Source organism: Chelonia mydas, chromosome 1, assembly GCF_015237465.2.
Source record: "Chelonia mydas isolate rCheMyd1 chromosome 1, rCheMyd1.pri.v2, whole genome shotgun sequence".
Lineage (NCBI taxonomy): Eukaryota > Metazoa > Chordata > Testudines > Cheloniidae > Chelonia > Chelonia mydas.
This window is the reverse complement of record NC_057849.1, coordinates 258,183,865-258,196,641: the sequence shown is the minus strand read 5'-3', so window position 1 is coordinate 258,196,641 and position 12,777 is coordinate 258,183,865. Positions and strand designations below refer to the sequence as shown.

Genomic DNA, 12,777 nt, shown 5'->3' with positions numbered 1-12,777 from the left:
GGGCCATGCGGGTACCCATAGCAGTGCCGCTGATTTGAAGGTGTACATTGTCCATAAATGTAAAATAGTTATGGGTAAGGACAAAGTCACAAAGTTCAGCCACCAGGTTAGCCGTGACATTATCGGGGATAGTGTTCTTGATGGCTTGTAGTCCATCTTTGTGTATAACATTCATAAACCAGTCGGAGAACACTTCAATCTCTCTGGTCACGCGATTACAGACATGAAAGTTGCGATATTACAACAGAAAAACTTCAAAACCAGACTCCAGCGAGACTGTTGAATTGGAATTAATTTGCAAGTTGGATACTATTAACTTAGGCTTGAATAGAGACTGGGAGTGGCTAAGTCATTATGCAAGGTAACCTATTTCCCCTTGTTTTTTCCTACCCCCCCCCCCCCCAGATGTTCTTGTTAAACCCTGGATTTGTGCTGGAAATGGCCCACCTTGATTATCATACACATTTTAAGGAGAGTGATCACTTTAGATAAGATATTACCAACAGGAGAATGGGTTTGGGGGGGGGGGGGGGGGAAGAAAACCTGGATTTGTGCTGGAAATGGCCCAACTTGATTATCATACACATTGTAAGGAGAGTGATCACTTTAGATAAGCTATTACCAGCAGGAGAGTGGGGTGGGGGGAGAGAAAACCTTTTGTAGTGGTAAACACCCATTTTTTCATGGTTTGTATGTATAAAAAGATCTTCTGTACTTTCCACAGTATGCATCCAATGAGGTGAGCTGTAGCTCACGAAAGCTTATGCTCAAATAAATTGGTTAGTCTCTAAGGTGTCACAAGTACTCCTTTTCTTTTCCTGAATAATTTATGTGCCTTGTATAGTGTGAGTAGGTTTATCTTTCTATTCAGAATGCATTTGAAATCAGAATTCAGCTCCGCCTCTAAGCTCCAGCATAACAATCTCTACGTGGAAATCCCAGACTGAGCAGGATACTGAATATTGTTTCCGCCAAAAATCCCTTTCAGCTGCAAGCAAAGCTGGTCTCTGGTTCCTGAATTGTTGCTTCTGTCTTGGGACCTGATCACGCGCAGGGGGCGCAATGCACAACGCAACCCACGTATAGCCAGGAGCTGAGACCCGGCTGGTTTTTAAAAAGAGCAGCGCTGGCCCTTTAAGGTGAGAGTCTCTCCTGGCTCCCCGCCCCGGCCGGGCTCAGCTAAACCTCATTTCCGGGCGCGACGCACTTAGAGCAGTTTAGCTTTTTTTCCTCCGTGAAGCTTTCGGGCCGAGAGGATCGCTCCGCTCCGCACAGGGAAGGGCTCGGTTCGCCTACAGCGCAGTCATGGTGAGTGGCGCCCAGGCCGGGGTGGCCCATGTGGGCTGGTGGCAGAGCACGTGGGGGGAGGCGGGCGGAACGCTGGGACACTCCGCGTTCTGCGAGCAGCGTGCGCACGGCGGGGGATCGCCGGGCGGGCTCCCGGGGGCCCTGCCTGGGCCGGGGCACGTGGAGCACAGGCGCCGCCATGTGGGCGGGGGAAGAGGCCGCTGGGGCGGGGGCGTATATCTCAGCGCCCCTCCACGATTCCAGCTGCCGCGCACGGGGGAGCTGGCCGGCCCCAGCAACTGCGGCCATGTCCTGTGGCTTTTGTGTGGGCAACCGCTCGCCCTCCTCTGAGCGCTGTGTCCCGATTGCCCCTCACCCCCTTTGCTGCCTACGTGCGCCTCCGCTGGGTGGGGTGGGAGCTTGCGAAGACCAGCAGGATGCTATGCTGCCTCCCCACCTCTCGGGGGGTGTGGGGGGGGGGGTACAGGGCTGGGTGGGAGCACATGAAGGTTATGCTTCCCCTCCCCTGCCTTGTATGAGACTAGTACGGGATGTGACTGCTTATTTCACAGCATGAGTCTCCGTTTATTGACTGTAAATTGACCACAATAAGAAGGGGTTATTTAAAGGGGTAACTTACAGCGACAGTTCGTGTAGCAATAGCCATATTTAGTTCTTATAGTGCTTTTTGTCTGTAGATTTCAAACCACTTTACAGAGGGGAAACTGAGAGAGAGAGAAGTGACAGACTTGCCAAAGCTCACCCAGCCCTCCAGTGGCACGTGACCCTGGTCTCCCAAGTTGCACTCCGTGTTCTAGCCAGTAGATCACACACTTTCCTTTAGGAGGTATCCTGTTGTGCCTTTCTTAGGCACAAGAACATCTCAAACTGGAGAAGCAGAGCTGTCTCTGTCTAGACAAACTTGTCATCTCCTTTCAGTTCCATAATCCCTTATCTGAATATCTACTATGTATCTGGCTACCTATGTAGTAGAGCTGACCCTGAGCAAAAGCATGTCCGTTACAGAAGGGCCTCAAAAATCCTGTCACTTGTTTGTGCAGATCTAGAACAGTTTAATTGTTAACATAAGGTTTTAGAAAAGCCTTAATTAAAACAGAAAAGAATTCTAACTCTTCCCCTATTGATGCTGTTTGTTTGTTTTTCACTTATCATGGGCACAAACTAGCATGGTTGATTTTAATTCCTGCTTGTTATGCGCTAGCACAAAATTGTTCCAACACTTGCGGGGTGGGCAGAAGGGAGAAGTGTTAAGTAGAAAATTTCCTTTTGAATTGTTCTCAGAACATTCCCTGCTTAATATTTAAAACATGCCTTTGCAAAATAAACCTGGTGCCTGACTCTCTTGACAGGATTATTCTTTTAAGTTCAGATCTAAAAACGTGTAATTGCTCTCCCTATGTTGGCAGATAAACATTTTATATTAACATCACACATGAAATTACAAAGGGCTCACTGTTGAACTACGTCTGGGCTGGAATTGGCATGGTGTATGTGAAACAACAGTATGTAGAGGGGAACTTTGGTTTAGGACTGAGAACAAACCTGTGTGTGTATGTAACTTTGGGATGCCATGCAATCTTTAGTGTCCATGCAGAGCAGATGAGACCTCAGTGTTTCCTGTCTCATCTGCAGATAGATTTTGTGTAGATCTTTCAGAAGAATCAGGGACTGAGTTGATCCTGGCAGGATGTGAACCTGTAGTTCTAGGGAGTTTGGATGTGTTTGACTCAGTACCTGCCTGTGAATGTTCCAAGTGAAGCTTTCCTCTGCTTCTTGTAATTCTTGCTTTTTTCTAGACTGAGGCAGACGTGAACCCCAAAGCTTACCCACTGGCTGATGCACAACTCACCAAAACCCTGCTGGACCTTGTACAGCAGTCCTGCAACTACAAACAGCTACGCAAGGGTGCCAATGAAGGTGAGGTCTGTTTGTTATAAAACATGCTGTGTTTGCTGAAAGTAAAGAAAGGGTTTCATAGACTGAGGCCAGAAGGGATCACTGTGATCATCTAAGTCTGACCTCAGAGGCAAGAGAACTTCCCCCAGATAATTCCTAGAGTATCTAGTTTACCACACTAGATGTTACAGATGATGGTTGGCTTCCCCTGTCTACAGCTATGGGTTTAGGATGTTTGGTAATTCACCCTTCCAAATCCACATTGTTTTATACGGTTTCTGGCTTGTGTAAATGTTTGGGTCCGTCGTCTCCTCCTCCTCCCCCCCCCCCCCCGAATATTCTAACAGGAACAAAACTGTGTGCAGCTCTCACCTGCCTCTCTGTTAACTGCATAAAATAAGGTTGTTGGTATAACAGTTCCTGTGTGTGTTTTGGGGAGGGGTATCAGGGGAGAGTGTTATGGAAGATGGCTGGTTGGTGATGAGACTAATTTGTCAGGATTACATCCTTAATATTTGTCTGTAGTGCCCATTGCTGTGCTGCATAAGAATGGATAGTGTTTAGGGCAGTGGTCCCAAACTGGGGTGTGTGGAGGAATGTCCAGGGGAGTGGTGGGGCCCAGTCCAGCCCCCATGGGGGGAGAGGGCATCCAGCCCTAGCTCCCCTCCCGGACGTTGGCCGCAGCCCTGCTTCTTGCCACGGCTCAACCACCTGCCCCCAGCCCAGCTGTGACTGTACTCCTAGCCCGGGGGCTGCAGACATATTCCATTACTGGTAAGGCAATGCGTGAGGAGAAAAGTTTGGACACTATTGGCTTTGGAGAAGGATCCAGACAAATAGGACTCCTATGTCCTAATTATAAAAAATAGAATGAAAACAGTTGTTGGATCAGTTTTATCTATACAATCGCTTACATCACCTTCCTTCACTCCCTCCCTGTCACACAATAGGTTTGATTCCTAGAATACGTTCCTTACAGCCTTATCCAATCTGCATGTTTGTTTTTTTTATGACACCAAATCTACCACTTTCCTCAGGAGATTTTTCACAAGTTCTTTGGGGCGGGACTGTCTCTGTTCTGGTTGTACAACACCCAGCTCAGTGGGGTCCTGGCCCTTGACTAGGGCTCCTAGTAGCATTACCATGGCATCTACCAATAATAGATTCACTGTTACTAAATAGATTTCTGTGTTTCATAACATTCTCTTGTGTTAATATGCTCCACCGCAAGACCTCCACCTAATCCTCTTCCTTTTCTCTCTACAGCCACTAAAACACTGAACAGAGGAATAGCAGAATTCATTGTGATGGCTGCAGATGCTGAGCCCCTGGAGATCATCCTGCACCTCCCTCTCTTGTGCGAGGACAAGAACGTGCCCTATGTCTTTGTGCGCTCCAAGCAGGCCCTGGGCCGGGCATGTGGTGTCTCCCGGCCTGTCATTGCCTGCTCAATTACCATCAAGGAAGGGTCACAACTGAAGCCTCAGATTCAATCGGTCCAGCAAGCCATAGAGAGACTGTTGGTCTAAATCTGCCTAAAACCCAATAGCTGAAATCTATAATTAAAAAAACAGTTGGGGAGGGAATTAATGATAGTTAGACAATACAATAGTTTGATACCAAACTCTTGTTTCAGAATGCCAGGTGTTTGTTTTCCAGTGGCTTGTTCCTATTATATATTTCCACTCTCCACTGTGGGTCAGTCTAGATTTTTCTCCTCCCTCTCTCCCTCGCTTGCTTTTCAGAAGACATTCTTGCTATATTAGTTCTCAAAACCCTGTTGGTCAACAGAGTGAGAATAGCTCCTCCTGTGTGATATGCAAAATAACGTATTGCCTCACTAGGGCATGATTAACCTATACTCTTTCTCCCCCAATAATGGATTAGCTTCCTTCATTTTGTCACACATTCTTCTGTGATAAGTTTGACTTGTAACAGACATGAATCATTTAATGTGTGTTCTAGATGGTATGGTCCAATGAGGAAAATTAAGGTGGATCTGCAGTGTAATGGTGTATGTTCAGCAATTGCTGCTTTAAGGGAGAGGCAAATTGCTGCTTTAAGGGAGAGGGGGAAAATAAAGACAGTGGGAGATATGTAATGTAGGATACAGGCCAAGATCAGGTCAGCAGACATGGTGAAACTGGACAAGCGGCCACTATGAGAGGTGTAGAGGGAGGAGAAATCCTACTACAATGCTATGGGTGATAGTTCTAACCTTGCTTGTTTGTGGGTTTTTTTTTAAACCGGTTTTTTTTTTTTAAATAAATCCATTTACTCCCAGATTTGTCAACTCATGTACATGACTTCTCTCAGCCCATCTTGGATAGGAATGTGCTGCTAACTGCCTCTTACTAGTTAAAATGAATTGGAGACCACCCCAGGGCTAATGCTGTGCATTACAATACAGCATATTAGAGCTGCTCCCTATAATTTTGTTTAGTAGTGATGTCTGCCTGGAGCATTGCTGTGATCTACAAAAAGCTAGTTCTCAAGGGTGTTCTCCCCCCCCCCCCTCCAAAAAAAAAAAAAACCAACAAAAAACCAACCACACCCACACGGGAAGAAAATAAGCTTGCTACTCCTGGTAGGAAGTATCTTATCAAGGCCCACATGTTGTGCAAGGGAAATAAGGATAGCAAGGAACAGTGTAAGTATTCACATACTTTTCCCAAAGGTGTATTGTTACTGTCAGCAAAGGCCTAGCTTTAGAACTGAACATGAAAACAGAAAGTCTATTATTCTCTTCACTTTAAAGGTGAAATGAGGCATGGCCTTTCCTCATTGGAATGCTGTTTTTTAGGTCTAAGCTAGTCTGGCCAATTTGCCTACCACCCACACCAGCACTTGCTTTTTTTAAAAAAAAAATTGTTAATCTTGCTTCTGTTTTGTCCAAGAGTTAAAATAGGTGCCACCCCTACAACACCATATTAACTGCAATCCTGGAGCTGGCATTACCACTGGTAGGGGAGTGGGGGAGCGTGCCATAAGTGGACATGAATAAATTTTCCATTGGCTGGGTTCTGCTAATCTAGATGCACTCTGGTTGTGTTAACTGTTAGGTGTAGCTGTACTGAATGGTAGGATCAGTTGGAGCAGATAGGAAGGGCTCTTGCTGTGATACAGAGATGCACGTGTATTTTGAGAGAAGTATAGGCTGTTTCAGCATTGTGTTCTGGAGACTGTCAGAGGTATACCAGGCTGTCTTCTAGTCTATATAGGTTTTTATACCATACTCATCATATCTCTTGGCACCTTCTAATAGTATATTAAGTAACATGACTACACTGTCATGTTCTCCTACCCTCTTCCCCACAAGGGGAAGCATAGGCAATGGAGTGTCTTTGGAAAGGTGTTTGTTGCCTTGTTTATAGTGAAGGAAGCAAGATCAAAGAAATGCCTTACACTTGGAAAAGAAAGTGGTGGCTTGTAATGGTTGCTGGGCAGTGTTGGTTCCACCATCTCCAACAGCCTCTGGAACAAGTTCTGTCTACACCAGGGATTAGCTTTACTCGTACTGTTCGACAGTTCCGATGTGCAAGTGGAGCAAAGCTGTCAATCACACTTCGTCCTGGAACTTTAGAGAGTCTCCTGGGTCTGGGCCCTTGAGTACTTTGAAGATAAAGACTAAGACCTTGATTCAATATTCTGTAGAGAGCAGAGGACAGGTGTGGTGTGCTCAGTTACCTGCAGCACCTCTCAGCAATACATGCATCATACCTAGGTATATCTCCTTGCTGTAGTCCAACTGAGAGGTGACAAAGGCATGAATACCTAAGTTCAGGTCTTTGATGGTAGAAAGCATTAGTCATGGCCATTATGATGGGAGAGCCCAGTGTCAGCAAGGAATCCAAGAGTAGTCCCATAGAGTAGGCTATGCTGACCAGGTTTGTTTTTGGCAGTGTAGGAACGCTACCTCCCGCCATCAAGCATTCTCCCATCAACATTGCTGCATTTACACTGTTAGGCTGGCATAGTAATGTAGGTCAGGGGTGAGGATTTTCACAGCCTGACCACCTAAGCTATGTTGACCAGACCTCAGAGAGCAAACGTCCTCTTTGATGATAACATCACTGTAGATGTGGCAGTATTGATACCTACAGTTAATCAGGGAGGTGTTACTATACTACTGGAAAAAACCCTTTCTGTGACTGTAGGAAGTGTCTACACTACAGTGACACAGCTGTGATGCCATTCAGAGCAGTACATTATGGGCAGCTATCCCACAGAGCAGTGGTCCCCAACCTTTTTTGTGGGAATAGCATATTGCTATTCCCAGAAGACTGTGGTGGGCACCAGACACCCAGCAGCAGAAATGCTGCCACCGAAAAGCGGCAGCGGGAAGAAGCGTCACTGCCAAGAAACGGCAACTCCTCTTGGCATTTCGGTGGGTGTTGTGTGGGCACAAAAAATGCACCGGTGGGTACCATGGCGCCTGTGGGCACCACAGAGCGTGTCTTCCCATTCTGGCACTGAGGCTCGTGGGGTGGGGGCGCAGGGCATCCTGGGTCTTGTCCCCATGCCCTGTGAGGCATTGTTTCGCATCCCAGCAATCCCTGTTCTTCCGTCCATATTTGGTGCTATCTCTCAACGGTTTTTGTACTGCGTGCTCTGTCTTCCCTTTCGGTCTGTGGGAATGGATCCTGAACTGCTGAGGAATATGCGGATGAGTCTCGCCAGCATGTCACAAATTGCAGTCGAGTTACTCCTTAAGCTACAAAGTGACAGTGAGGAGTCCGCTGATGATGTTGACATGCATAATGCATACGACACAAGATCACTTGTGGCATTCACGAACATGCTCACCAGCATGGAATGCTGCTTTTGGACTTGGGAAACAAGCACTGAGTGGTGGGATCACATTGTCATGCAAGTCTGGGATGACGAGCAGTGGCTGCAGAACTTTCGGATGAGAAAAGCCACTTTTATGGGACTCTGCTGAGCTTGCCCCCACCCCATAGCGCAAGGACACGAGATTGAGAGCTGCCCTGCTACTCCAGACATCTATCAATTGGTCGCTAACCAGTTTGGCATGGGCAAGTCTACAATTGGAATCGTGTTGACGCAAGCGTACAGGGCCCTTAATTGCATCCTGCTCAGAAGAACCGTGACTGTGGGCAATGTGCGTGACGTTATAGATGGCTTTGCACAAATGGGTTTCCTTAAACTGCAATGGGGTGATGACATGCATATTCCAATTCTGGCACCAGACCATGTAGCCTCTGGGTATATAAATCGGGAGGGGTATATTTTGATGGTTCTCCAAATGCTTGTGGATCACTGTGGGCATTTCATGGACATTAACGCAGACTGGTCTGGAAAGGTGCACGACGCACACATCTTTTGGAACACATGCCTGTTCAGGAAGCTGCAAGCTGAGACTTTCTTCCTGGACCAGAAGATTACCATAAAGGAAGCTGAAATGGCCATTGTGATCCTTGGAGACCCCACCTCCCTTTAATGCCATTGCTCATGAAATCCTCCACAGGGAGCCTTGACAGCAGCAAAGAACGGTTCAACAACAGGCTGGGTCGGTGCAGAATGACTGTGTGCGCTTTTGGCCGTTTAAAGGCCTGCTAGCACTGTCTATATGGGAAGCCGGACCTGGCTGATGACAACATCCCTATGGTTATAGCCACGTGCTATACCCTCCATAACATTTGTGAAGGGAAGACTGAAAGCTTCACTTAAGCATGGATAACTGAGGTTCAATGCCTGGAGGCTGAATTTGAACAGCCAGAGACCAGGACTATTAGAGGGGCCCACCGTGGGGACATAAGGATTAGGGATGCCTTGAGGAAGTAATTTAGTGCCCTGCATGAGAGTGAAGCGCAGTGGTTCCACTGCTAGTAGGCCGCTACGTATGATGCACTGACTAGCAGTCCCTGTTACGTTTCTGGGCTATGCTCTTTTACTTAATGCAATAAAGAACATTTCCAAAACCAAAAAATTGATGTATTGAAAAGAAACAACTGCTGGAGAGAAACACATAGCATGACCCATCTGTGCTGTGGGGGAGGAGGGAACGGGACAGTAAGATTTGCATGTCCTGTTTTCATATTCAGCCTTTCTCCCTGGAGTACTGTGCAATGAGTGCTGCACTTCAGGCTGGCTAAAATGCATGTTAGCAGGGTTGAGAGAAGGGGTCATAGTTTGCAGGGCTGGGCAAGGTGTTGGAGGCACCTGCTGGCGATAAACTGGATGTTGGGAAAAGTGGGTTGGCTGTGACATGGTGGTGCAAGGGAAAGAGGTGTGAATCTGCTCCGTATGCAGTGCTAGGAGTGCCTGCATGGAGTCTGCTTAGCGCTCCATGCTGCTTAGGAGCCACTCTGTGGTTTGTTGCTGGCGATCCACATTCTCCAGGCAGACCCTCCTTTTGGTCTCAGTAAGGGACTGCTGCATGACTTCATGCAGAAGGTCCTCCTTGCTTCTTTGCGGCCACTTCCTGAGTTTGTGCAGCCTTTCGGCCATTGATAACAAGGATGGCTGGGATCTCAAGGTTGCATCTATAAAGCCAAAATTCAACATTTAACAGAGGCAGCATTAACAACACTAGCCAGAGCAATGATTCTGATGAACTTAAAGACAAGCACAGTGCACACAATAGTACAAACTGCCTGTCCCAAGATGAGCACACACAACCCACAAGAGCCCTGAAATGGTGAGTAACCAGAGGGGCAGGGGGGACTGATTGTTCTGAGACCATACTGTCCTCTGGGGTCCTGTGCCTTGGGGAGAGCCAACAGTTGCACGGGACCCCTATACTCAACACTTGTCCCCAAAATTTCCACAGGATGGGTTCATCCTGGAAGATATCTTGCTGCTGAGGGTGACCTGGGAAGCAAGGGAGGGTCTTCTGCAACAATACAACTTCCACCCTGGCCCTTATGCCTGTGTGCAGCAATGGTCCCCCCTGCCCCCTCATTGCAAAGTGGTACGGACATGTTAGCCTGACTGGGACAAGGAACCTGCGCAGGCAGATTGCCTAGCTTCTGCATGAGACCTTTGATGAGATCACTGAGGCCGATTACCATGATGTGAGAGCGCACATCAACACCCTATTCCGCATCGAGGCATGCATGCAGCCCTAACCCTTCTTTCTGCAACCCTCCTCGCCCCAACAACCCGCACCCAACAACTCCCTTCTCAAAATAAAAACTGCTTACTAGGCACCTCTGCTGTTTGTTCTTCCCCAAGCACCCTCTGCTGTGACTGACTACCTTCCTCCTGGCTTGAAAACAGCTCCTGCCTCCATGCATCTAGGGATTTCAGGCCATCCGCTGTCTCTGGGCCCCCCGCCTCCTCAGCACCCTCGCTCCCGCTTTCCTCTTCCTGCCTTGTTGCACTCTGGACTGCCACGGCCTCTCAAGTGTCTATGGTGCTGTTTGGAGTGGAGGTAGGGTCACCCCCAAGTATTTCATCCAGCTCTTCGTAGAACCAGCAGGTCATGGGGGCAGCACTGGAGCAGCGGTTTGTGGTAGGCGTTCTGCACCTCCTTCACTTTAACCCTGCACTGGATCCTGGTCATGGCTCTTGATATCTGCCCGTAGGTATCGTAATTCCTAAGGCTGGAGCGTAGTTGGGAATGCACAGCTTCCTCCCCGAAACACTGATGAGATCCAGCATCTCACCATTGCTCCATACTGGGGATCACCTGGCGCATGGAGGCATGGTCACAGGGAAAGATGCACTGAGAGCACTCCACGCCTTGCTGGGCAAACAGGAAGGGGACTTTCAAAATTCCCAGAGAATTTAAAGGGCGATCTGACAGTTGGTCACCTGAGGGCAGGGTGGTAGACTTCAAAGTGATGACCAGAGTGGCTAGAACAGGCATTGTGGGACACTTCTTGGAGGCCGATCAGAGCACATTAATAGACCAGGACATACACTGTGGCACTCCAGATGGGGTGCAGAAAGCTCTATACTTCTCGTGAAGGTGGATTACCAGGGGCACTCCAGCCATGGAGTCTGGGCACTCTACATGCCTTGCCAGTGAGGACACCTCAGGAGTTAGGGCACCCAGGGCTGATTTAATGTTCTCCAACTTGCAAGTGTAGACAAGGCCACTGTCTCTGAAAACTGCCAAGAGTAGGGCTCAAATTTACACTGGGCATGGTCAGATTCACTGACCACAGCATATCACCTTGAGTCACCCAGTTACTGAGGCAAGAGATGGCATGCAAGCCCTACAGCTGTTAGCAAAGCCCTACTCTAGCTGCATGCACATTTCATTTGCTTTGGCTCAAGCTGATGCACCAACCTGGAATTGTAAGCTTGCCATAGGTAAGATTGATCTCAGCTGTTTGGGGTTTGCCTGAGCCCCAGCTGTACAAAAGAACACATTAAAAGCCATTTGTAAATGGCTGATTTTTAGGGATACTGGATCTGAGGCTCAAATGATCCCAAATTTGGACTACTAACCCTATCCCACACCACTACAAGGCAATTGTGTTACCAGGGGGATTTTAGAGCCCTTTGAATAGTTCTCTTTTAAACAGTAAACCTCTCAACCTTAACTACAGTAGAACTATCATTTCCTTATAAGGGAGTTTATCTCAACTATGATAGCTGAACATATTCAAAACCACAACTATGTAAAGGACCTAGACAATTCACAACATGCCAAGACAATTGTCTCCTTTAACACACTGCACAAGAGCACCAGGAATAAAGGATTCTTGAGTAAAGGGAGAGTTCGCTAGTTAACAATGCAAGCAGAGGCAATTAAACTAACCCAATTTTCACTGCCTATTTGCTAAATTCTTACACAAGAAAAGGGTCTGTTAAAAAACAGGACTGAGGAAAGGCTAAAAGTGAAATAGACCATGAAGTCCACTTGAGTGCTATGAAGATGTTACTTATCTAATCAGCACCTACAAACTAGAACAGGGGTGGCCAACCTGTGGCTCCAGAGCCACATGCGGCTCCTTGTATAAACAACAACTCCGGGGCTGGAGCTACAGGCGCCAAGTTTCCAACGTCCTGGGGAATACTCACTGCTCAACCCCTGGCTCTGCCACAGGCCCTGCATGAGCCACTAGGAACTGGGGGGGGGGAGGAAGGGGCAGTGCCTGCAGGGAAGAGTCACGCTGAGCCACTTGTGCGCCTCCCCCTAGGAGGCGGACCGGCTGCTGGCCGTTTCCGGGGCACAGCGTGGTCTGTGGGGCACCCCGGCTGGGCCACTGAGCCACCGGAGGTAAGTCCATGCCTGTGCCCCAACCCCCTGCCCCAGCCCTGAGCCCACCCCCCCAACCTGGAGCTCTTCCTACACCCCAAAGCCCCCAGCCCTGAGCCCCCCAAACCCCTCATCCCCAGCCCAGAGCCTTGATACCCTCCTGCACACCAAGCCCCAGCCCTGAGCCCCCCACCAAATCCAGAGCTCCTCCTGAACCCCAAACCCCTCAGCCCCAGCCCAGAGCCCTGACCCCCTCCTGCACCCCAACCCCAGCCCAGAGCCCCCTCCCACACCCTGAACCCCTCATTCCCAGCCCCACCCTGCAACCCTCACCCCCACACCCCAAACCTCTGCCCCAGCCCTGAGCCCCTCCCACACCCCTCATCCCCAGCTCCGTT

The 12,777-nt window shown here is 48.5% G+C and overlaps 1 protein-coding gene across 1 annotated transcript; it reads left to right on the top strand.

Annotated features, from left to right (window-relative positions):
• The first annotated feature begins 1,101 nt into the window (after window positions 1–1,101).
• On the top strand, window positions 1,102–5,489 carry SNU13 (small nuclear ribonucleoprotein 13). Its single transcript, XM_007053323.4, has 3 exons — window positions 1,102–1,308; window positions 3,105–3,225; window positions 4,471–5,489. Exons 1-3 carry the CDS (start codon window positions 1,306–1,308, stop codon window positions 4,731–4,733), a joined length of 387 nt encoding a protein of 128 aa, XP_007053385.1. The 5' UTR covers window positions 1,102–1,305; the 3' UTR covers window positions 4,734–5,489.
• The last annotated feature ends 7,288 nt before the right edge of the window (window positions 5,490–12,777 follow it).